The sequence below is a fragment of the Centruroides vittatus genome, unplaced genomic scaffold (assembly GCF_030686945.1).
Source record: "Centruroides vittatus isolate TY-2023 unplaced genomic scaffold, ASM3068694v2 contig_364, whole genome shotgun sequence".
NCBI classification, from domain to species: Eukaryota; Metazoa; Arthropoda; class Arachnida; order Scorpiones; family Buthidae; genus Centruroides; species Centruroides vittatus.
This window is the reverse complement of record NW_027122188.1, coordinates 4,629,140-4,656,839: the sequence shown is the minus strand read 5'-3', so window position 1 is coordinate 4,656,839 and position 27,700 is coordinate 4,629,140. Positions and strand designations below refer to the sequence as shown.

General features: G+C 28.4%; 2 protein-coding genes across 2 annotated transcripts in view; one reads left to right on the top strand and one right to left on the bottom strand.

Moving 5' to 3' along the window:
• LOC136975144 (uncharacterized) overlaps nucleotides 1-2,964 on the bottom strand; it is a 49,515-nt gene extending 46,551 nt beyond the window's left edge. Inside the window, 1 exon segment of the mRNA XM_067270169.1 lies at nucleotides 2,636-2,964. Coding sequence (XP_067126270.1) covers nucleotides 2,636-2,752 — 117 coding nt within the window. The 5' untranslated portion in view covers nucleotides 2,753-2,964.
• Nucleotides 2,940-27,700, top strand: part of Mulk (acylglycerol kinase-like protein Mulk) — a 30,260-nt gene continuing 5,499 nt past the window's right edge. Inside the window, exons 1-12 of the mRNA XM_067270170.1 lie at nucleotides 2,940-3,267; nucleotides 3,357-3,396; nucleotides 9,015-9,094; nucleotides 12,715-12,790; nucleotides 13,398-13,490; nucleotides 17,413-17,445; nucleotides 20,897-20,991; nucleotides 21,124-21,193; nucleotides 21,561-21,640; nucleotides 22,690-22,747; nucleotides 23,118-23,256; nucleotides 24,693-24,811. Coding sequence (XP_067126271.1) covers nucleotides 3,158-3,267; nucleotides 3,357-3,396; nucleotides 9,015-9,094; nucleotides 12,715-12,790; nucleotides 13,398-13,490; nucleotides 17,413-17,445; nucleotides 20,897-20,991; nucleotides 21,124-21,193; nucleotides 21,561-21,640; nucleotides 22,690-22,747; nucleotides 23,118-23,256; nucleotides 24,693-24,811 — 993 coding nt within the window. The 5' untranslated portion in view covers nucleotides 2,940-3,157. The remainder of the gene's footprint in view (nucleotides 3,268-3,356; nucleotides 3,397-9,014; nucleotides 9,095-12,714; nucleotides 12,791-13,397; nucleotides 13,491-17,412; nucleotides 17,446-20,896; nucleotides 20,992-21,123; nucleotides 21,194-21,560; nucleotides 21,641-22,689; nucleotides 22,748-23,117; nucleotides 23,257-24,692; nucleotides 24,812-27,700) is intronic.

Below are 27,700 nucleotides of genomic sequence, written 5' to 3'. Positions count from 1 at the left end.
TACTTTTTTATATTCAGTACTTTAAATAATTATTGCCTTTTATAAATATAACTGGAATTTGTTATACTGTATCAGTGACGTAGCAAACATAACTGGTGCCTGGGGCACGACACTTTATTGGCACTCCTCCCCCTCGAGAAACACATATAGTAATATAATATATAGAATTTACTCATAATAAGAATATAATACAAACAATAATAGAATGTAGTACCTACTTTAAGATATCTATAATATATTATGAATAGTTACTATTACCTTCCTGCCCCGGAAACCCCTCTGCAAGTTGCACCCGGGGCATGATAGACCCCCTTGCCCCCCTCACTACACTACTGTACATATACAGTAATAACAAAAATTCCAGTTATATATATAGCCTATATATATATATATATATATGTAGATTGCATTTAATAACAAAATACATTTTTGTGGTGATATGTTTGAAATCTTCAATGTAACTTATTAGATATGAAGAAATATATTTTGAAATAAGATTATTATGATAAAATATAAAAATATATTATGACAAAATATTTATTATTTTTATTATTCAGGAATTGAAATATGCTGTTATCTGTTCTGTGGTGAAAGGATCAATTTTGAGTGGATTATTTTTCTCTGCGTACAGTGCCACAACTAGGCAGGTGCAACGGGTACACCCACACAGGGCCCACTTGGAAGGGGGGGCCCAAAATGCATGTATTTGTTTTATTATTTTCCCAAACCTAATTAATTAAGGGTCCTAAGTGCAAATTCTTGCACAGGGCACAGGAATGACTAGTTACAGCACTGACATTACAATGCAGCAATTTTCATACAACCAATAATCAATTATATATTATGCTTAATGTTACACAAATTAAAATATTTAGAAAATTGGTAAGCTAATTAAAGTCCCAACCACGTCATTCGGTCCTAGAATTGTGCCAGGAATTATCCTATCATCCATATAAACAATGTTATCACGTGATTTTTAAGGTTTTGTGTTGTTTTTAGTCAGTTTGTTTCTTAAATTATAACAATTTCCGATCATAAAAAAATTTGTTATAATTTTGAACCAGCCAAAAGTTGTGGTAATATTAAACAATTTTTTTCTTCTTCTAGTCTGGAGAAAAACAAATAAAAATACTTCTTAAGAGTACTTTTGCCCAATATAAACAGCTTCTTCAGTTACAACTTCAGAAGTATAATTGTTTGTGTTTCTCCAGACAAGACGAAATAAAATTTGATTAACATTACAACTTTTGGTTCATGATTATTGCAATGTGCAGGTTCCAGCTGTGTTCTAATTTAAACAGACCTACAAAAATGCAAATAAATAATTATTGCATTCACTCCATAATTTTCTTCTAATAAAAGGAAAATTTTGGAATGTCTGGAAACAAGTTTTTATTGCAACAAAAGAAAAATTGTTCCAATTATAAAAAAATAAAATGATTAATCATTTTAATAATTATAAATGCCTCAATTTCAGTTTAATATTTTCAAAATTTTGAAAAAAAATCAAAAATTTTTTTGAATCTATAATTCAGCTAAATTTATAACAAATTATTTTGCCATTTTATTATTATATTACAATATTATAAGAATTATTTCATTTAATATTTCATAATATTTTTAAAAGTAATAATGTAATTATTACACAGATTATAAACCATAAATAATTATTTTTGTATTTAAAAAGAAAATTTTATACTATAATAATGCAAATAAAATCTTTTGTAAAGTTAAGTTAAAATACCTTCAGGTTTTTAGTTTCACTTTGACAAAATTTGCAGGTTTATTAGGTTTTTGCAGTGTTTATTTTTGTTTAGCAGAAAACTTCATTTTCAATTACACATACCTATCCTACATCCTCAGCAACATGCATAAAAAAAAATGTACATAAAACAAATCTTGGAAGAAGTTACTTTTGGTTAGACAAAGTGGAACTGCCCAGTTTCATAACTGATAATATAAAACTGAACATAGATAAGAAGCAGTTTTATTAAGGACAGAAACAATAAGTGTAAAAATTACTTATTATTATTAAATATTCTTTATGGTATTTAATATTAATAAAACTGAAATTTAAATTCAAGGCAGCAGTACTTTTTTAATATATTCTCTTCATATGATGAAAATGGATAAATCAAATTATTTTACAGACTATTTTAAGATTTTAATAAGGAACACAGGATCTTATTAATAATTTAAGAAATATAATTTCATTATCGAAAAAAATAAAAATTACATTGAAATTAACAGTTCTTAATACAAGCTTACATAAGTAGAGAGATGAGTCAATAGCAATGCACTATTTACTACATTACCTGTATTTTTAAAGTGCATTCTTTTGACTTAAACAATGTATTTACAATATACTTTTTTTGTTTTGATATTTTATGAAGTGTAAATATGCTGTATTTTACAACAGATTATATATAGATCTATATAAAAATAGCTGTCATTTTATAAAGATCAATGAAAGTAATTTACTTCATTAACAATCTGTTAGAGAATTGTTTTATTTATGAAGACATTTATATAAAATAAATACTAAATATATTCTAATCATAAACAAATAATTAATTTAAACAAAAAAAACCAATTATATATGTAAATTTCAATAAATATCACATTGTTAACTCACTTCTTTGAATGCATAAGGTAATCCTAATATACCCGCTCCTATGAATGATATAAATATGTTGACAATGATCTTGAGCGGACTTTTAGTCCCATTATCCATGGACGTCGTTCCAGCCATCTTTTGGAGAAATTATTCGATGTTTTTACATTTTAACACTAGCCTAAGCGCTAGTTTTAAACCAGCTGTTACATACTTAGCATCATGCATGGGATAAAGTTTTTATGACGTTCGTTTTACATTAACCAATTAGCTCTCTTCACTCTCTAACCCAAAAACGTTCAATTTCAGCTTATGAGATACACGTGACTCGCAGGAATACGTCTATTACGTCGGGAAGTGTTTGTTTCGTCTAGATACTAAGAATATTTGTGTATATTTTAACGTAAAACATGTACATTATATTGTCGGTTACGTTAGCTTTAAAGTTTAATTTATTATTTTCGTTGCGTTAAACTCGAAACTTTTCGTGTAAAGTTTTTTTAATGGGTGTGTAGAATATTGGAATTGTTTTTTTATATTATCATGGCAAAGTTAATAAACATATTGAAAACGTTAAGAAATCATTGGAAGAAAAGTATTTTTGCCTGCGGATTAATTACGTATGGCTCGTTTTATTTGCGTGATCGATATAGGTAATTTTACGATGATGGTAAACAATCCATTTTATAATTCATATAAAACAGAAGTGATAATAAAACAATCTTCTTTGATGTTTTTACAGGATCGAAAAAATGATGAGAGCATATTGTGAAGAGGCAAAGGTATTTTAATTACAGCAATCATTAAAATTCAATTGTAAAGGTGGAATTATCTGAAGAATATTTATAATAATTTTTAGTAAAGTACTTGTCTACGGCAAATTACAATATATACAGAATAATGAAAATTATTAATACTTACTAAACAAGTTTTCAGATTTTTAATGAAATCATTCTATTTTAGCTAGGCCGGCTGTAATTTCTTGATGCCAAAAATGGGACGGGAAGCCGCGGCCGATAAATACGGGTCGTGGCTTATTAAAATTTTGTCGAGAAATCTGGGCATTATTAACAATTTGTTAGTACATTATTACTGATATAGATTTGGTGGTGTAAAAAAATATATATATATATATAAATTTCTCTAAAAGTTTTATTTTTGAAAATTTTAACAAAAATAATATTTTCTTAACCATATGATGTCAAATTTAATAGGTTGATGTAAAAGGTTTCTTAGAGTCAAACCAAGCATATTTTTCAGATAAACTTGTTTTGTTTACATTAATTTGTTTGTCACTTACAATTTTATCATAAAACTTATCACATTAAGACAGTTTTGCTTTATAATTAGAATTGCTTTCGTGTCTTCAATATTTAATTTTGACTTCTGTTTTGATCACAGAAAGTTTATGATTGAAAATGTTCTTTCTATAAAAGCTATAGTTCCTGAAAAACAAATGACTAATTTTATAAAATTATTAAAATCTTGAAATTCAAGATTTCTTTCATGCATTTTATTAAATACTTTGTCTCATCTGTCAGATGTGTTGATTTTTTTTTTATTCCTTGTCTCCAAGTATTTTGGTTATTGTCTTTATTAGTGCCCATTTACCAAATTGTTGAATTTCATATTTCTGTTTGAGCAATATGTTCAATGAAACTATTCTGTAAGCTATATTTTGTCATTTCTTTTTCATTGTATCTATCCAAATTTATGACCCTTATCAATGCAGAATAAACATTTTTAACAAATCAACAGTTCAGAATAAATATACCAGTACAACTGTGTTTATTAAACAAACTAGAAAGCTAAGTTTTTTGATTTTTAAAAAACAGGACAAAAGTGAAAATTTTACTAAAATGACAGGATGATCAGACAAAGCAAAAAAATCCAGTAATGAGTTGCTTAACTTTCTCTGCAACATTTAAAATTTTGATGGTGCCATCTGTTAAAAACTTTTTATATTTTTAATTATTATAAAATGGCAAAAAGCTTAATTTTGGGGGTAAAGATATGTTTTATAAAAAATTGTAAGTGTTAATAACAAGTAAAATCATTAAGTGTGACTCTACTCTAACAAGATAGGATTTATAACCCCTTTATCTCCCCAACCATTCAACCACGTTCAACCATCAAAACTTAATAGCATCAATCCCCTAATACACACACCTCCCTGCAGAATTTCAGAAACTTTCAACAAATCTACATGAGTTATTAAGTTTCAAAGAGGGTAAACAAATTCGTGCCCCACACGCTCACTAACAATCATACATACAGAAAAACCCCTGAAGTTTTTTGCATTTCTCAGTGTTTCAAGGTCCCAAGTCTAGAAATGTAAAAGATCTAGGAGGGTCATTTTTTAACTGATTGCCATACTTTCCCACAGTTATATATAATAGAGCCATGAAAGTAAAAGCACTCCATTCAAAATCATATGTATCGTCAGCCTAATTTTAGCAAATATATTTTTGAAATTACAAGGAACTTTTTATAATCAGAATTAACATAACTGTCTTTCATATTTTTTTATGTTTTTTTTTTTTTTTGTATTTGAATTATATAAATTATGAATGTAAAAATAAATTTTATTTTAGCATACAATAAATAAACTTCAATTCTTTCTTGATAAAACATAAAATTTTGCTTTATTGGAATATAAGTTAGAAAATAGCCACTGCTTTTCTAACACACAAAGCCCATCATCAGGAGAAAACTCTGTCAGAACTTCTCTATAAAGTCATTAGAAGCTGTTTGTTTACAACATCAAGACAAAATAAAATTAAAACTTGGCATTTTTGACAACTATCTATCTATCTATTCATCCTATTGAGAAACTGATTAACTTCCTATTCTCTAATACAGTGGTTCCCAACCTCTTCTAGGATGCGGAACACTTTTGTGAGCAATTTTCTTTAGCGGAACACTTACTTAAGTTAATATGAAATACATAAGCTTGTCATCAGTTATTTTATTAGAATTGAGCAGTTATAATTCAAAATCTCTACTCATATTATTAATGCCAATTCTAAGACAGGAAAAAATATACCTAAATAACTTTAATGGGAAACTTGCGCCTGATGTTTTTTACATATTTCATTCAGTTTTTATCATTGCCTTTATCTTATTTGAAACAGTAGTACACTCCATAAGTACGAGTCGTACATATATATTTAAGTTTATGAAAATTTTATGATTTTAATTTTTTGATATTCGGCGGCTCGAATACGAATGTACACTTTCCGATTTGCAACTAATTCTGCAGAACACTTGGGAGATACTTACGGAACACCAGTGTTCCGCGGAACACCGGTTGGGAAGCACTGCTCTAATATGTTGTCACATTTTAAGTTTTTATAAAGATGGTATTGTCCAAACATCCAATAGTCCAATTAAATAAAAAATAAAATAATAGTACAGAAAAATAAAAAATTGTGCTTTTGAAAGAGTTCTTTCAGACTTTTTCCCGAAAATCGGCTTTGTTGTCCAAAAGTGTTAGAGAAATAGTAGTTGTTTTTCAATTTGTATATGTTATGGTTTTACCATTAGCTTTAATTTTGATCTATTGAAGATAATTTGTCCTTTAATTAAAGCTTTAATTAATATTAAATAATATTAAAGCCTTTATGTAGTCCAATATCTTACGGCATTGATGGCGTGTATTTGTTCTTTCACAGTGTTTAATAAGATGAAAAATATACATACCAGCACATTTTCAGTAAACAAAACTTTATTAATTTATCTTACCCACATCATAAAGTAGTTGCAAACTTCACAGACTGCATCAAAAAACAGGGTTTTTTTCTTTTTAAACACAGGCCAAATCTTGCACTCCTCTTGCAAGCATTTATAGTTGAGGAGTTGCTGAACAAAGTCTAACAGTACATTTTAATAAAACAGATCTATTTTTTAATAGATCAACTAAACCTGAAAATTTTCATCTTTTAATTAAAAATTATAAATGTACCTGCAATTTGCTACCATATAAAGTTAATGCCAGTAAACAGTTAACTGTCTACTGGCATTAACTTAATTTATGGTCTAAATCTTATTTACATAAAAATTTAAAATTTTTTAAATTTATTTCTACCTTTTAATAATTTTGTTTAACAGTTTGTTGAGCAGATATTTTGCAACTATGGAACAAGATTTGGAACCATGAGCATGAAAAAATCTTAACTATCAAGTAATTATGATGATCTTATATGTATGAGAAGTCAAAATTTTGTATAAAAAATTTTTGACTCAAAATCCCAGCTTGTAGCCAGAACAACTGGCATAACTATTTAACTGCACATATAATATGCAAATATAATGAATATCCTCCAATTGTCACAAGAAAAATTCAGCATGCTGGATCTAAGAACCATAAGGGACCAGCTACTTTCTGTTGAAGAGTAGAATGTAAAGTAGCATTTAATTAGTATTGCACAACTGATGGTCAAATCTACAATGATCATATAAATTTAAATAAGTATAAAAATAGAAATTTAATTTCCTTCTAAAGCAGTATCAGAATTTTGATAAAAATAATGTCCAGTAAGCTCTAAGATGTTTTGATGGTGTCTGACTCAGAAGTACAGTTCATTTAAATAGAAAGTCCCAAAGTCATCCAGTTTACCAACACCCCAATTGCATCTAAATTACATATGCAAAAGGCACCATCTAAACCATGCATCTTTGCTTTTGTCAAAATTCATAAACCAGGCAACTAACTACGTCTAGCAGTGGACAAATTTACTTTTTTCTCTATAAAAATTGGGAGAATATTTAACTACTTCATCAACTCCTTCATTGATGACTACAATCACACAATAACCAACTCAGAAGAATTATTTAGCCAACATCTTAGTCAATGAGGCTTCTTTCTGTTGAAGGTTCATCATCATTTTTGATTTTGAATAATGCTAAAAGTTTTCTTATTATGGTTATAGAACATTGTTCAATAAAAAACACTTTGAAAATTCATTGTTCAAAATTTTCAGTCATATTAATGTAAGGTCATTTTTTTATTTGATTTCCTTAGTTCATTCTTTATACTACAATATAACAGAATTAAACCCTACAGTATATGAGATAAAACAGACACCCCACCATTAGCAGTGGGCAAAAGTTTATACAGGGTGTATCAATACAGCGGTTACAAACTTTCAGGAGAGAGAGAGTACACCTAGATGATGGGAAATCACATAGCAATGCATGGTCAAAAATGTTTTCCTGGCATGGTAGTGACAACATAAAACATAAGAAAGGAAGGACACAAAAAGAGTGAAAAAAACATGTTTATTATTCTTAGTACAGCAACATCTATCGCGTACATTAGCCAAAGACGTGCCAGCATTTTTGCTGTACTGAGAATAATAAACATGTTTTCTTACTCTGTTCGTGTCCTTCCTTTCTTGTGTTTTATATTGTCATTCGTCACTACCGCGCCAGGAAAGTGTCTCCGACCATGCATTGCTATGTGATTTTCCATCGTCTAGGTGTACTCTATCTCTCCTGGAAGTGTGTAACTGCTGTACTGATACACCCTGTATATCTTGACTTCATTATTAGATTATTTTCTGGCATGACTGAAGATGACTTGTTAACTAGGTCAAAAATATTAGTGATATACAAACTTTTCCCACTGCTAGAGAAGTTATGTCCGTTTATTTTATACTTCATTATTCTATCATTACATAGAATTGATAGATTGTTAATTAATAAGTCACTTAAATTATTTGCTAGTAGCCAAATAATTATCTAATTAATTTTTAAAAAGTTTTTGAAACTTAATTTTATTAAGAGTTTAAGAATGTTTATTCTAACAGTACTGAAAATAAGTACTATTGAAATAAAAATTCAGAACAGAATAGTAAAAAATCTTTTATTTCTTATTCTTTAAATAAATTCTATATCTGGTATGACGAAAAAAAAAACAAAAGAAAAAGTTCACCGCAAACGTTTTCGAACATTTTATTTTTTCTCATATTTCGTTAACCTATCACTTTGTCCCATCAGAAACTCCATTTTACACCCGAGGAAGAACTCACAGCAGTTCGAAAACGTTTGTGGTGAACTTTTTCTTTTGTTTTTTTTGTCACACCGGATATAGGTTCTAGGAGTATGATTTTTTACAATTCTATTTAGAAAGAACTCAAATTTGTTCTTGAGTTTTTTTATTTTTGTTTGGTTTTGAATCATTATTTACTTAATTGGATGATTATTCAAAGTTTTTATATGTATCATTGAGAAAGCAATTTTTTTTTAAATTCAAAACATTAAAGCAAATCAAATGAGAGAAAATCAGAATTTTATGTTTTTAGTAAATAGTTTATGAAAATTTTATTTTAAATTACAACTTTAAGATTTAATCAATGTTTCTAATATATGATTCTTACATTATTTTTTATTTTTTCAGAATTATGGTGATATGCCACTTCCAGTTAATGGAAAACCAAGACATATTACAGTTATTCTTAATCCAGTAGCTAAAAATGGGTAAATTTATTGAAGATTTGATTTATACATTTTCCTTTAGTTCAAATTTAATATAGTTTTAACAATAATAATTTTATCTATAATTTATGTATAAATTTTATTTTTAAGATGACTACTTTTCAATATCAATAAGATTTATTTGAAAAAATTTATTTACAAATTACAATTTGACTTTATCAAAATATTAAATTATGTATATGTTCAACGATATAAAATTCTTTTTTGTTTTAATTTTTCTGTATCAAAATTGAAAATTATTTATTTCTGATCAATAAATCTTTTACATTCTATCAGATGTATTTTTATTATGTCTGATTTAGTTCTTACATATTTAAGAATATTTACTGTTTTATACAACTGGATTTCATATTCTTTAAAAGTTGTGGCAGTTGATTGAGTATTTCTGTTTTCAACTGACATTTTTTGTGATTGCAACAGTAATTGTGAGTCAATACATAACTTTAACTAGGACAATGTGTGACTTTGTAGTATTGTGATAGAATTGAGGCAGAACCGGAAAGAAGCAATCCCTGCACTTGTTAGGCACTGAAATGAAGATCCTTGTACCTAATGAAAACAGACAGGTGAACTTTGCACTTGCTGCCACAAAAGACATGATCTTTGTACCTGCCAGCCATGGAAGACATGATCCTTGCACTGGCCAGGTACAGTCACATCACAGAGCATGGACATTGTCACTTTAATCCTTTGTATATCAAAATCATTGCCTCCTATTTTTTTATATTTAAATGGGCCCTCATTACTTTCTTGGATTCTTTGTCTCATTTAATAGAAAATGGTAAAGTTTTATCAAAACAGGACCATTAAATTTTGAGAATGAACTCAATTCTGATTCTATAAGCCATAGAAGATGTGCTAGTGACTGTGAAGCATCACTTGATATCTCTTGATATCTACTGACTCTATCCTAAATCTAGGTCGCCAAGAGAGAGTTTACAACAAGTAGTTAAATATCATACCTCTGTTGTATTTGGTGACAGAATGTTCGTTGAGACTCAGGATAATGTATGCCCATAGCATAAAATTTATAAGGATGATCCTTTGGGGACTAAATGTGGGGCAACTCCCTATGGTTGTTTCCTGGGTATGTCTGCCTGGAAGGTTGGATGTATGATCGTTATATACTCATTTAGCATGGAAATTTGGTCTTGTGACAACCTATTGGCAGTGGTGACATCTGCAAATGTGTCATAACCAGACAAGAAAGTTTAAACAAAATTAACTTCTTCCATTTGGTTTTAGATTCTCCTTGTGGACGTTGTTAACTAATAACCTTCTCACAATTAACAATTGATTGTTTAATATATGTCTGAACCATTTTCCAGTCAATGTGAAGGGGAAGGGACTTGTTGTGAAAAACCCCTCTTTAACACGTATCTTAGTCGATTGTTTACTGTTAAAACGAACACCTGCTCGTTTGTTTTCTGATTACTGTGGGAATGGATGAGTTTCTGAATTAATGCATTTTTCATTAAAATTTTACAAGAGAATAGCCCTCAGATCCTCACATCAATCTCTATCCATACAAAAAGATAGTTGCACAGGAACCTATTGAACATGCAAGAGCCAACCAGCAAGTTTCTTGCATAGCCATTCTTGAAAATATTCCTATAAATTGACATCTATTGTGTTAAATTTGTCAAGCTATATTAACAAGCAAAATTTTCAGTATTGAGTGGGAAACAATCCTTAACTGTTTCATGAGCAATCTTTCCACAGAAAATGTATTACTACTTGGAGCATTGTTGCAGATTTTAGAGTAATAGGCTCATATATTATTGAGGAGAATGGACAATGATAGTAACCTGTAATTGCTATGTAAAGATGTTATTAAAAATGTTGGTGAACTAAAAAGCCATATTTCCAAGCTCCTGGAGTCTCAGCTTCAGGAGCTTGGAAATATGGCTTTTTAGTTCTAACAGGATAGTGTTGCTATTCACACAGAGAGAATCTATGAAAGTCTTGAAAGAATCCTTCAAGGATACCTTATTTAACTACACGGTGATATTCTGTAGTGGGCATGCTCACTAGATCTTGCTTTTTGTAATTTCTTTCTATAGATACACCTAAAGGCTAAAGTCTTAGAACATAAGCTGTAGATAACTGACCAACTCAAAGATACTATCTGACATGCAATTGCAGCAATAATACAGGAAATGACTAGGTAAGTGATGTGGAACTTTAGGATGAGACTTCAGAAGCATGTAAGATGTGAAGCAAGCATTTTGATCATATCATCCAAATGCTTTCTGTCACTTCTGAAATCTCATCCTAAAGTTCCACATCACTTACCTAGTATTAATTTAAATTATAATTTTTAAAACGAAGTGATGAAACAAAATGGTAAAATTGTTCTTTTTGATTGTACAGTACAATGAAAGTTTAAGTAGTATAGATGATGCCTTTTTCATTCACCTTTCAAAACCAGGAGGTTATTCTGCTGGATCCTGTATTTAAATTATTTTAATATTTATCCTGTGAAAGTTGACAAAAATGCTCAACATGTATATAGATATTTATAATTATTATTTACAGTGGTGCCTCGTATAACGGACGCTGCGAACAACGGACTTTCTGTTTGGCCGTTACGTGACTCGAGCAACGGACTGGCTGCGAACAACAGACTTTCCAGTATAATTGGTGACTGCTTCATGGGTGCATTGTTTAATAGCGGTTGCTCTGCGTCTCCGCTACTACGGGAGTGCGCTGCTGTTTGTAGGCATTTAGGAACGACTGTGAAAGAAAGAAAGATGGCGGTGCCCGCACTATCAATAATATCATGATGGAGGAATGTATAATTCTAAAATATGAGCTTTAAAAGGCAAAAGAAGGGTCCCAATTGTAAAATTTAACCATAAAATGGATTATTTGTTGTAAGAGCATTCAAAATAGCCTCGAAAAAAATTTGTAAAGACACTTACGTCACCGCGTGCGCTAACTCGCGCTTTCACAATTTCTAAATTCTCATTCATAAAACCACATAATGGACCGGAAACGAAACTATCTGAGCCATGGAGGACGCCATGTTGCTTTCCACCGTAAACTACTGCTACAAGTGGCCGTTTTTGCTGTTTGAAGGCGCGCACTCCCACCGGAATTTAGGAACGCGTTCTGCAGGAATTTTTAAACGGATGTCGCTCGCACAGAGTTACTGCAGAGAAATAAAAGAACGCACCCCATGTTCATTTTTTTATGATACAGTACGGTTATTTTATGCTGCAGAATGAATTAGATGTTTTAACATGTATTTCTATGGGAAAATGCGTTTCGTATAACGGATGTTTCACTTAACGGACATGCACCTGGAACGGATTAAGTACGTTATATGAGGCACCACTGTATATTATATGTATAATTAATCCATGCACAGAAAGCTAGAGTTTCTTTAAATAAGTTTCACAAAAACATTTGTTCTCCTATCTAATGGACTTAAGAAACTGCTAGAGAAAGAGTGAAAGGTTTTTGTGAAGCTTATTTATGTATAATTATTTTTCATTACTTTGATAAGCATCTTAAGTTAAGGAATTTGTGAAATGAAGAGGCATATGCATGCTAACTATTAAGTAAAAGTCTAAAATATACACTAAAAATTTTTTTAGGAAAGGAAAGGCAATATATGAGAAGTATGCAGCACCGTTATTGCATTTAGCTGGAATTAAAATTAGTGTTTTTCAGGTAAGATTCTACTATAAAATTATAATTTAAGTCGTTTTATGGATGTTTTCCAGATTCATAAACTTGATTGAATAACTGGTTACAATCGATTATTTTAGTTAATTATAATTTAATATAGTCTATCTATAGAAAGAATCAACTTGAGAGCAATGTCAAGTGTTATTCCGCTTCAGTTAAATCAATCAGCACATTCCTTAATGATGTCAGCACTTTGCTTAATATGTCTGACAGTGTGAGAATTTTATTTTATTTTCTCTCACTAGATGGCAGATTGACTTTTCCATTAATTGTATTAATTTTTTATAGCGTATTAACTGTAAAGAATCGTACATTTAACAAACTACTATAGCAAACTTCCTCATATTCCAATACCAGAACATGTAGCTTTGATAACACTGTTTATAATGGTGGTGACATGTTTAACAAATAAGGAAGAACCAGAACAATTAAGCAATCAATGGCTGATGCTCATTGGTTGTTGATACCCAAGTTGATTCTTTCAGTAGACAGACTATAGTAATATTAAATATTAAGTTACTTTGATCATTAATGATTTAGTTTAAAAGGTGTTTTATTATCTCTAAATAATTTTTTAAATTTAATATAGACTGAAAAAGAAGGTCAAGCAAAAGATTTAATGGAAGTTATGGATAATACCGATTCAGTTATAGTTGCAGGTGGAAATGGTACATTGCATGAGGTAATATAATTTCATTTCAAAAGTCTGGTCATATTCTCCACATAACCATTAATTAAATCACTTATAATGATCATAATATTAATATTAATAATAGATTTTCCTTAACTTTGTTGCTCTATATAAATACAATGATTTTTTAAGGCAAAAAAATTTGATGTTAGTGAAGATCTTGTGAAGATCTAGTGATTTGTTTCCCAAACTCTGTCTTGTTGAGTTGGGTTCCGTGTGTATCATGATCCGATAGTTGATTCAGGTTCAATAGAAAGTACACCTCCACAATCAATTCAGAGAATATTTAGTTTTTTTACAAAACAAAATACGTAGAATGTACAAGTTCGACAACATAATATATATATATAAGACAACAAAGTGTGGTGTCTTACATATTGGATTAGCTTCCAGGAACTATTAAACTCTGGAGAGGCATCAGTCAGCTTGTGGAGTTTGCTCAACTGCACAGTCAGTCCAGTCTCTGCTCTAATCCGTCCCTGAGATGTTTACCAGAGGAGAACACTCTCTCTATGCTCAGCGGGTTTTCTAAGTGCCTGAGACTACTGTGTACCAGTCTCTTGCCCTTCTCTCTTTCCTCTCCCATTCGCTCTGCTATTTAAGGGTTTTTTGGACAGAAAACTTCCGACCAATCACAAACCGTTCTTTCGTGAATAGCTTACACTTAGGTCTGCTGTTATCCGACGAGAGTGGAGCTTACATTAACGTCCACCACTTGTTTATGTTTAGTAGTTTTTTATATGGCAAGCGGCCTATCGTCTGACCACAGGTGGGTCCAATTGACAAAGTCAGCACTTCCTTTGTTTTCCCACTGCTGAAAGGCTAATACTTTACAATGATGATAATAGTTTTTCTAAATAAAAATATTGTAATCTTTAGAAGTGGTATAATTACTATAATGGTAATATTTTAATATTTCTAATGTTTAGAAATTGTATGTATTGATAAAATAAAGATAATATAAAGTTTTTACAAAACAGTAGAAATATAAATCAGTTTAGCATTTTATGCCAAAAACTTCCTTTTAAAAAACGTGATTAGTTTATTAATATTATTATTTTATATTTAAAAGTTTCAGTTCTTGAAACTAATTCACATAATGTACTATTTTAAATAAAGTGCTTAGTGCTTAATTTTAAGGCAAACTTATAAAGTTACTAGCCAAAGCACTTTGTATTGCCTTGAGAACTGTAATGTACAATGCACTTAGATATATCTGTGATAAGACAGGAATTCTTGTTGGATGATTATAACACTATACATGAATCATTTCTAATAGTAATTTTAAAAAAATATATGTATACTAGCAGGTAAGCCCAGCATGGCAAAAATTGCATGGGCAAAAAATAAGTACATAAAGATTATTAGATTATTTTGTACTTCTAATCCTTCCATTATATTATATTATATTATAGTATTTGATTTATATAAGTACAAAGATTATCTTACATAAAGATTTATCACACTAAGAGACCAATCTAACACATTTTAAAAATTCTTTAAATTGTATGCAGTAGAGGAATAAAAAATTTTTAAACTGTTAGAGTGGTCACTTGGTATGACAAACCTTTATGTAAGATAACCTTTGTAGTTATATAAATCAAATACTATGATATATCAAACTCCAAATCTTCCCACAGCTGGTTATATATTAGTAAATAACACCAACAAAATCTTCAAAAATATACCAGCAAATATACTTTAATATGAATATGCTATGGCAAGTGCTTCCAATCCTAATAGGATCTGCTTCAGGTCAAAATGCTTGATAGAATTAGAATGCTAAAAGAGCAATTTAAAATTTTTAAAATCACTGGAACGATTAAATATTAGAACAAGTATAAAAATTACATGTGTGTGTTAACATTAACATTAAAAATTAACAATAAAATTAAAATAAAATTAACATAAAAATCTAATGAATATATTTATTACAAATCTACTATGTCAATTTGTTACAAATCTGAACTTAACGTTCAGATTTGTAACAAATGATTGACATAGTAAACCTTCATTTCAAACAAATATAGACACTGCAAGAGTTTTTTTATGAAAAACAAGAAACATCACAGTTACATAAAGCAGTAACTCTAGCAGACTCAAATAACACACCATTAAACTTACACTCATGTTGTACAGACATGACACAACATATAAAAAGCATTGACACCATTAAGCAATCATTCACTTTATGGCAGGCATCCCTGTGATTTGTCCCAGGATTTTGTTGACAAAACTGCATCAAACAGCTGGTTAGCTCAGGGATGCCTTTTTGGGGAGACAGAAGGATTCATGATTGCCATACAGGATCAGGTCATAAATACTAAAAACTACAGAAAACACTTACTCAAAGATGCAACACTCACAAATGACACATGTAGAAAATGTCACATCGTGCCAGAAACTATACAACACATCACTTCTGGTTGCAAGCTCTTGGCACAGACAAATTATTTACATAGACATAATCACATAGCAAATATAATATACCAAGAGCTTGCAAAGAAACACAAATTATTAGACATCCACGAACCATACTACAAGTATATTCCACAGACAGTATTGGAAAACAACACACACAAAATGTACTACGACAGAGCCATAATCACAGATAAAACAATTTACCACAACAGACCAGACATCACACTCATTGACAAACACAATAAAATCACATACATTATAGATATATCTGTTCCAAACATACACACACTATACAAAACACATGCACTGAAAAAATCAGCAAGTACACAGAACTTGCCCAGAAAATAAGGCATTTGTGGAGGATGGATAGGGTGCTTATTGTATCTGTCATTCTCTCCTCTACAGATATACTTCATATGCTACTCAAAAGCCTGGGAATATTACAATTGAATAAAAACGCAACACATGCAGATGGCCACTATATTGAATACATGTCATATTGTTAAGAAATTTCTGAATACAGACACTGACACACTTATCTAATTTTTGTCTTGTTTTGGTTGCTATGCCTTGACTCTGGTTTGGCATAGTACACAGCCACCGGTGTCAACCGAGTATAACTCACTAAACCCAACATAATAATAATAATATGTTTTATTAAACAATAACATTTTTATTCAAGAGTTAGGCTAGGTAGAGGTTATTTGTAGCTTACTGTAAGCTGTTTTCAGAAATTCATTAGCCTTTGGATCACATGTAAGATGCAGGGACATTTTTTTAATCCTTTTCTTTAGTCAAAAGTTGCATCTTATATGTCTTAAAATACTCTGTACAAGGCAAGTTGACAGCACTGTCTTACCTTATTCTCATTGTTTTTATGAATTCATTGCCTATTTTCAAGAACTTTATTCTTGGAAACTAACTCAGAAAATTGCTCCATTCTGAATAGTAGAATTTAATACACCCATCTAATGCTGAAACAGAAGAGGTTTTTGGTATGAAGAACATAACATAACTTGGATAAAGTGGAAAAATTATGATCTTTTTATAAACAAATATGTAAAATTGTTTCCACATATAACAGTCACATGGCATATTATGAATTGCATTCTGAGAATGATTTCAAGCCTTGTCAGAGAAACAAAGTCACATGACAAGGAGACATGTGAACACAAAGTCTTTGTTAATCCCTTAATATTAGTCATTGTTGGAATTAACCAGGGGCAAAATTAAATATTTTTAACAATCATAAACATTTAAGAATTGAATGACTATTTAACAGAAAATTGCTCCATTCTGAAGAATTTTTTCTATTTAGACAAGTTTCCATTTTATTCGGGCTCTGTTGTGGAGAGGTTTTACTGTATTTGTAAATATTATAATTAAACCATTTTAAGAATATCTATGTATAATGTATACTTAGAATATTTAGAATAATTCTTTTCAGATGAAAAATGTTAAAGTATTAATTTATTTATCTTAAATATTACAGGCTGTGACTGGTCTTCTAAGAAGAAGTGATGCAGTAAGTCTAATTAATTTGAAATTAAAAAATATTGAAATGTTTATTTCATTATTTAATTTAAATAGCTGATTAATTAATTAATTATATATATATATATATATATATACATATATATACATATACATACATACACATACATATTTATACACAGGACATTTCAAGATTCCACCAATAAATGTATAGATGGTAGGTCCCACCAAGAGAAAGTTTTTGACAAGCAATGCATCCTCTGATACTTTACAAGGAGATACATATCTTTCTTTGAAGTGTGTTGGTAGATAGATTTTGGAGCAATATGATTTATGTCTGGTTTGTGTACAAGTTACTTTATTCCAGATGTTTGAAATATCTGTCTTAAGCTTGATTATATTCATTACACCTATACAACACTGATTGTTGAACTCTGTAAAACATGGCTTGATTGTGTTAGATTTGGTGAAAAGCATTATTTATTTGCACAGTTAACTTCAATTATTCACAAAAGCTGGATAAATTATTCATATACATGTACAAACATTAACCTTAATTTAACACCAGCATACTTTAATTCAACTTTGATAAATGTTTCTGAACTAATGATAGATCTGCTTCAGGTCTATCATTAGATCGAAAACATTTATCAAAGTTGAATTAAAGGATGCTGGTGTTAAATTAAGGTTAATGTTTATACATGTATATGCAGAATCAGCTTCTTCCTGGTGTCAGTTGGGATATCATACACAACACTCTTGACATGTCCATATAGGACATGTCAAGAGTGTTATATAGAGATGTTAAGTCAGGCAGTTGCAACAGGTTCTTCTCTTCCTATCCATTGCTCCCCAATGGTTCATATGTTCTTGCACAGCAGTGCTGAAATATGGTGGAACATCATACTGGAACTATATATCTCGCCACATGGCTGGGGAAACATTATCCATGAGCTGTGAAAGTATGTTCTGCAGAAAGTCAAAGGTAAGCTGCTCTGTCTAAATATGACAGCAATATGACTGGTCCCAGCAGATTATTATCAACAATATCAATCCAGATGTTTACAGAAAATTGTTGTTAGTGAGAATTACACGTACATTGCATGCAGCAGCAAGAACAATCACATCTGAAATCATCTGGAATGACAAAAATCTACATTGCATGTGGATTTTTGTTATTCCAGATGTGATTGTTCTTGCTGTTGAAATACCCATAATGTGTGAAGCAAACTTTAATTGTAAACAAGACATGGGTGGAAAATGCAGGATCAACATTACTTCATTGCAAACCACTGCAAAAAACTGCATACATGATGGGAAGTTGTTTGGCTCCACCCCTGCATTTTGTGGAGATAATATGGATGCATTTTGTGCTCCTGTGACACTTGCCACACTGAAGCATGACTTGTGCCATAGCATGCATGCTAATTGAAGATTATTGGTGACACTCTCAAATACTTTCTCTCAAAGTTTGGTGTCCTCACATTTTTCCTGTTCTTACCAATGTTCTGCAGAAGAAGAAATCCAGTCTCTCTAAGGCATTGATAAAGTCAGCGAAAGGATGTGTGGAAGACCTTTTGTTAGAAAATTTCTGCTGGTAGATATGGAGAATTGCTTGCTTGTTACCTCCTATCCTTCTCATATCACATGTATTGTACATGTCATCAAGCTCAAACACCTCATAGGTGTCATGTCAATAGCTCATAGTATCTGTGCAATCAGCAGATGAACAGACTGATGTTTACTTGGTGTAAATGACTTTAATGGGAAGACTTTGATGCTACCAATAAGTTCAACTCTTTGCCAGTCAGAGGTTATTATATCAGTTGCTGTGTGCCAGACATGACACATTACCTATCTACCAGTCCACAGTGCACATTAAAGAAAGACACATATCTCCTTACATAAGCATTAGAAGACAAAGATTGTTTGTCAAAAACTGTTTCTCTCAATAATTTCTCTGAGTTTCTCAGGGTAGTCTTAAAACATTCCATATAATTAAATATAGTTTTGATGTCAATGTACAATGTCCATTTCAATATAATGAACTGCAGAAATGTAGTTTGTAATTATGTGGTTTAATTTTTATGAACTGTGTGTATGATAAATCTTTATTCCAAGTATAAAATTTATGTCTGATTATTTTCTACTTAAAATGCTTTTTTTCAAAACTAAAGCTAAAAAATCATTCAAACATTTTTGATTGTACATTTATCTTCGTAAGATGTACACTTGTGTAATTTTTCAAAATTTTTATTTTGAAGAAATCATTTTGTTAGATAATATGGTATACATTAATACCCCAAACTTGCGTGATAGGTGGGACCGAGCGATAATCGCGTAACGTCGGGGTTTAATTTCACATATAAATACATACAAATTATTTTTAATTGGGGCCGGAGACTAAAGAAAACAATAATTTAGAAAAAAATGTTTAATAAAATCTTAGATAATACATATGTATAACAAATTATATTATTAAAATTGTAAACCGAAGTTATTTTGATGTAGAAGGCTTTGTAAAATCTAACAAATTTGTCTGATGACTGAAAAATTGTTTTTTTCTCCCACAAAATTTCCTCGTAGCATGCTAATAATGCACTCTTTGTTGGAGTCTATATTTTTTAAAATTTGTAACCACTTTTCAATTGAACTCAGGCCTTTTGTCAAGTTTTCACAGCTTCAAGAATTTTTTCTTTACCTTTTATAATTGTTCTGACCGTTGATTCTGGTAGGTCAAACTTCTTTGCCAATTCACAAATTTTCATTTTTGTATCGAAGTCTTTAATAATGTTATCTTTACATTCCAAGGATAAAGTTTTTCTTTTTTTGTTTGATGAAGAAGAAGAAGTTCTAATTTGTTTGGATGACATAGTAGAGTCTCTCAAGTCTCCGTAGATATAACAAACACAGAAATAAATAACACAAAATAAATTGTAGCTATGCGTCGATTCCATGTGACATGTCTGAACATGTAAGCTGAACAATAGTGTGGGGGGAGTGAGTAATCAAGAATTGCATGGTGCTTAAACAAAAGACGAATCGATGAAATTTAAAAATCGCATAACTCTGAGTTTGCGTAAGTCGAGGTATTACTGTATTTAACAGTTTTATGTTAAATAGAAAAATAACAAACCGTTTCAGATTTATGATTATTTTACAAAAAAGATTATTAGTATAAACTTCTTAATTTAATAATTTCTTAATAAAATTTGAGAAAGTTTTGTTGTAATATTATAATAATTGAAACTATAAATTGACATTAGTAATATTGCATCATTTAAAATTTTAAATGTTGCCTGAAAAGTTAAGCAACTCATTGCTAGATATTTTTAATCATTTTTGGGAAAACTTGACTATAATACTATACAAAAACAATGCAATATATAAACATTTAATAAGTTTTAAATATGTAGAATAATTTCTTTTAAAAAATTTTTAAATCTAAAATATTCTAAAAAGTTTTGTATATTTTATTTTAGGAAATTGCTCGTCAAAGATTTTCAATAGGAATTTTGCCAATAGGAAAAACAAATTCCCTAATTAAAAATCTAATTCCGAATTCAAATGAAATAGAGTAAGATAAAGTTTTAAAGCTGAATAGCATTTTAAAAATATTTCTGTATTTTTTATTTGTTAAATATTTATTGAGGGTTGTTATGTATTCTATTTTGCATTTAATAAATAAATTTATAACCTTTGTTTTCAGATTACTAGCAAAATCTGCTATGGCTATTATAAAAGAAAACAAGAGAGCTATTGATGTAATGGAAATTAAGGTAAAAGGAAATAAAACTTGAATAAAAAATTACGCTTTAAAGTATATATGTTAGTTATATTGTAATGAAACATTCTTATATTCAGTTTAAAACTGATAAAAACCAAACAGCTAGACAAAAATTTTTCTTATTTGCATTTTTATGTTATGGTTAATTTCATTAAAAAATTTCTCTTTCCATTAAAATTGTTTTTAGTAATTAGTACAATATGCAGGGACAATCTTTATCTAGTGTATTAGTTAACTAAAAAATAAATTAGAATATTTTAAGTCATTTTATATTATTATATATGACTTAAAATTATATTTTAAGTCATATATATAATATATATATAATTTTAAATTATTTTTTGGAAAATTTTGTATAGGGGGAACGAGGAAAACCTGTATATGCAGTTTTAAATTTAGAATTAGGTGTTTTTAGAGATACAGATTCACATATTAGTAGGTAAGATTAAATGTTTACTTTTTTCACATGAAATATGCAAAATATCAAATCAGTTTCATATTTTTGATTTTTATAATGTTATATTTCAGTTTTAAGGAATATCAGAGTTTGAATATTAATTATTTGAAAGAAACAACTCTTAAGAGTAAATCAGAAATAGCAGTTCAATAGACCTTCTATTGTCAATGCTTTATTCTTGAAATATAATTATAAAAAGTTGAGGATCCAATCTTCTGTATGTTGTAAGTCAGTTCAAGGAATACATGTTCATGTAGAAACGTAAACAAAAATTTAATTAAGTGATATATTTGCATAAAGTTGTGTCAGCAAACAAAAAGAGAAAAATAAACTCAGTGTTGAACATTTGAATGAAATTCTTAAATCAAATGCATATTGAATACATATATTTGAATGTGATGTTTCTAGGCAATGCTTTTCAACTTATAAAACAACAAAACATTATAATTATATTTTAAATGTACTTTTTCAGATTTTACAATTATGTTGTTTTGGTTTGATGATGAATTTGATTCATAATTAAAGTCATAAATATTGTATGTTGCAAGCATAGAAATTTTCTGGCATACTTGGGTTATATTTTAGTGTTAATAAATTAAAATAAGAACAATATGCACAAACATATTTATTATTTGTAAATATTCAAAAAAGTAATCATTATTCTGTTTCTATATTGATCACAATGAATTGCTAAATATGAAATCAGTACTTGTACAGATAAAAATTCAGTACATGTACAATAAATGATTTAAGAGATGTTTCAAAACAGAAAATTCTTTAGAAAAACCTCTATTTTTGTACTTCTTATTTTTATCTTACATTTATTTAAGGTATTATATATATGTTACTTGATTAATATTATTATATTGATATTTAAATTATTATTATTATTATTATAAATATTTAATATGAGATACAATTATCTCATTAAATATTGAATATTTATATATTAATTATATGTGTAAATTTTGATATATTTATTTTGTAGATGATGATAAGTTCTTCAACTTTTAGAATTGTTTATATTACAGATATTGGGTGTTTGGACCACTGAAAACAAAAATTGCCTATATATCAAGAGCTTTTCAGGTTGATTATTGTTTTTATTGTTTTGACTTTTTATATGATTGTTAAGTATTATACATGTATTTTGTTAAATTAGATTAAATAAAATAGTCATTTAGATTTAACTAGAATTAGAATGATAGGAATGATAAATGCATGCTGTAAATATTAACTAAATATTACATTTAACTTAAAAATGAAACTATATAAGAATTAAAAAAAAAAATAACTAATATTTTAAATTATCTTAGTAATTATAAATATTTTTAGATGAAGATAATTTATAAAACACTTTAGTCTATTTTTAATTAATTATATTAATCAGTTATTTGGTCAACATATAATTATTACACATATATGTATAAAAATTACATTATTTTTATATTAAATTAAGGAATGGCCATCAAATCAGGAATTTGATTTGTCTTACATTTATCCCTGTGGTGGGTGTTCAAAATGTTATGAAAAACCAATTGAAATAAAATCCAGACGATGGTGGGAGGCTTTTATACCAAAAACTCCAAATATTTCTGGTAAATAGCAATTTATTTCATTTTTATTTAACTTTTTATAAAATTATTACGATAAAAATTTAAATATATCATACAATAATATAATTTATTTAATTTTTAATAATTAATAATTTTAAAAATGATTTTTTAAGAACAAATAGCTTTAGATTTTTAGATTTAAATAGATTTTTAAAAATTAAGAACTTCATTTTTATAAAATTTGATTGAGGTTCAAAGGCACTAATGGTTGACATTTCCAAGATATTTTGCTTTGAATAATCAGAATTTTATATGAAATTCTATAAATTAACATAACATTAGATAATATTTTAAAATGCTTTTTTGAAAGAAAAATCTTTACATTTCACTTCTTCTCTCTTTCTATAAGCACTCTTTTTTAAATCTGTTGGAGGAAGAGTTAAATATATAACTTTCAAACTATAGAACAAACTTAGGCTTATAACACAACTTCCAGCACCTACATTTGTATTTGTGAGAGAAACAGGTGCTGGAAGTTGTGTTGTACACACAAGTTTGATCTAAGCAAAGGTTATAGCTTCTGTGGTGGTTTTAAGCTATATGGAAACAAAATGACACAGTATAAAGAAGCAAATTTACATAGCCTAAATTGTTTAACATTCAGATTATTCAATTATCTAATTTCAATGTTAGTTTATGTAAAGTATTATTTCTGTACAGCTTTTTATATAGAATATAATAAATTCAGTCAACCTAAGATTTTGCAAAAATGATCAGTTATTTTAATTCATTACATTAATGATATTTATAAATTTAAAGTTTTATTAAAAAGCTGATTTATAATATGTTTTTTTTTTCTTTTCTATATGCATAAAATTTTTCTTTTGATTAATATTATATTTGATAATTTCTTAATTTTTTGGATAAATTGAACAGAGATGTACTGTTTAAAATATAAATATTACAAAAATATTATCAGCTTTTATCATAAAAATTTTTAGAAAAGAAATATGTATAATGTGACATTTAAATCATTTAATTCCATTAAAGCCAAATGATTACCATTAAATCAGGTTACATTACTGCCACTAATAATTATTATTACTGAGTAATTTTGGCACTAGAGGTAAGTGTTAAGCACCATCTCTAGGTTTAATCCAGTAATTGTTTGTCTTTAATACAATCATTGCGATTTAAGATGTTTATATGTGCATTTAATCCCATGCAATGCATATTAATATTTTTCCATCATTAATTAAGAGAACTGATATACATTTGTGCTAAAGCAACGATTTAATGAAAGATACCAATATCTTTCTACAAGTTGTTTTTATTAAACAACAGTTGTTTTTATTAAACAACAGTTGTTTTTATTAAAATAATTGATCATTTCATTAGTATATAATATTTTCTTTAAAGTGTTGTTTTATAACTAATAAGATCTGAATTTATTTATAAAAGTAATTTGTCTTTCATAGGTATTTCACCAGCAAAAGATTATACAAACATTATTAATGAAGAATGTGGCACATGGCATTCAGAACAAGTTCCATCTCCTGGAATACTGATTGAAACAAAAAACCTTGAGACAACTAATGTAAAGATATTTGTATTATATCTATATATTTTATATTTTTTTAATACTTTTTCAAATCTTGCTATTCAATATTGTTACATTAACAAAGCTAATGAAATAAAGATTACTGAAATTCTTGAGAAAATTTCAAAAACAGATTTTAGAGATTTGAATCTGTAAATCTGTAATGATATAATATTTAAAAACAAAAAAAATTTCAATTTTTGGTTTGTTCAATTTATCATCATTTTTTTTCTTTTTTATAAGCTTTTCATATGTTTTCTTACATAAAGACATTTATTAAACTGTTGATATATTTTTTGACTTAAAACTTTTTAATGAAATATCTTTACTTGTGTCATTAGTATATTAACATTTATTTCATATTCTATTTAGCTATAAATTAAATTTAATGAGAATGTAGTAAAAGTGATTAATTGCACAATGATTATTCTTATTAATTTGCGAGATAACATCTAATGAACTAATTTCACAATGTGTTTGAGAAGTTATGTTGCCAATTAATAAGAATTTTAACTATATAATTGAATAATAATAAAATATGGATAAAAATTGAATAATTGAATAAAACTTGTACAAAATATAAGATCCATAAATCTCAAATTCTGTCCGGCAGAACTAAATATCAGTTTTTGGCCTACTCCAAAGGCCTTCTTCAGGAACATTAAAATGAAATGAAATGTTTGACAAATTATGAAACAGGAAATTTAGTTTTTGATGGCATCATGTGAAGTATTTTGCTTAATGCAATTAGTTTAAATTTGTATTCCATCCAAAATTAAACTTTTTGTTTCACAATTTATTGAACATTCCATTTTATTCTTATGTTCCTGAAGAAAGCTTTTGGAGTAAACCAAAAATGTTCAAAAACTGATATTTAGTAGTAATGTAACAAATATTCGGTTACTACCCGGTATTCGGCCAAATAGGCTAAATACCGAATATTTAAATCACTATTGGCCAAATACCGAATACCTGAAAACAGGAGTAAGAAATAACAAAAACACATTAAATTAATCATTTTGGTAACTTTTATTAATGCTGAACATTAAATTATAATTATTAAAGTTAATAAGAAATAGCATCTAACTCTAGTATTAAATTATTTCGTAATTAAATAATATTATAGCCTTTATCTAGCCTCTTTATCTTATGGCATTGATGGCGTGTAGGTTAGAATGTATCGGGCAGTAATGTTATTGTTTAGTTAATTATGTTATATTCGTATTCGCGTACATTTTAATATTTATACGATATTTTAAAATGAGTTACGAAACGTTTTATTGAAACTTATTGTATTTAATGAAAGAATTATTTATCTATTTCTAGAAGATGAGTAACTAATATATAATTTATTTTATATATAAAGCAAACAATGAGCATTTTTCATTATATACAAAAGATAACATTTGAAATCATGTTAATTTTAAAAATATTGACAAAAACAATAGCAACAAAATATCACAAAACTTCACAAATAGAAACTCCCCAATAATATATTTGAACTGTTCCATAAATGGAGAGAAACTAGACCATATGTCACCACTAAAGTATATCCTTAGGGTACTATTCAGTCTACAAATACATAGTAAAAACAAAATTTTAGTGTTTAATTAAAGAGTTAAAATGATCGATTGCAAATAAAATAACTTAGTTATAACTTACATCTAATTACCAACAACTGCTGAATCATATCAAGCTATTTACGGCTATTACATAAATTATAAACCAATTTGGTACTAGAGGTAGACGTTAGGCTCCATCTCATATTATGTTTAATAATTATAATTTAATTAATTAATTTAAATAATTTAGATCTAATGGAAGAAAAAATCGTAGTGACAGCGGGCCAATAGAGAGCACGGTGCGCGATCCTTGCCATAATGCGATTTGCGCGCCAATTTTCGTATGTTCGTTAATCAAGCCGAATAGTTTGGCTGAATATTCGGCCATTCGGTAACGCTCCTGGCCGAATATTCGGTATTCGGTTGAGGACGAATATACTATTCGTTACATCACTAATATTTAGTTTTTCTGTGGATCTTGTATTAATTTTGTCCAGTTCTGACTAAAGAACTATTACTGAATAAAACTTGATAATAAAAATGTAATTAAAATCTATAACTCTATTATAATGCTATATTTAATTTTTTTTAACTAATTCGATTATGAATAACTTTCTGATCAGTAATAAACCAAACTAGCACCATAATTAATCAGGCTGTTTTTTTCTACTATTACAAATTGGATATTAAGTAATTTGATATTAGAGGTATTATGTGACTGCACAATAAGTGGGATTTGCAGTTTGAATCCTACTCTGGGCCAATTCTTTTCTTCCAGACTATTCTAAAATTATTTAATAAATATTTAATTATTATAATTATTAATTTTGATAAGAGATGGTGCCTAATATTTATCTCTAATACCAAATTACTTAATAATTATTAATAATAGCAAAAAAATAGCCTGATTAAGCAGAGCAATTGTTTAATTTATTATTGATATATATCAGACTTATGATGTTTATATATATTTTTGATCAATGAAAAGCTGTTTAAAAATTTGAAATTTTGACATTATATTGTACAAACTGGTATTTAATATTTCATTAAATTATTTCAGTTGTGTCCTGAAGATGGTTACTTAGACAGCTGGAAACATCACCATAAAATTTCAGCATAAACACTTTTAATTGCAAATATTTTTTACTTTATTTAGAAGCCATCTTTGAGTTACTAAAGTTGAAAACATTTGCATTAAAAGTTTTTATGCTGGAATTTTATGGTATATTTTGTGTTAATGAAACTAAGCCAAAATGATTGCAATAATTGAGCTATTAATAGCCCAATTAATTACCACAATCATTTGGCTTAATATCAATACATC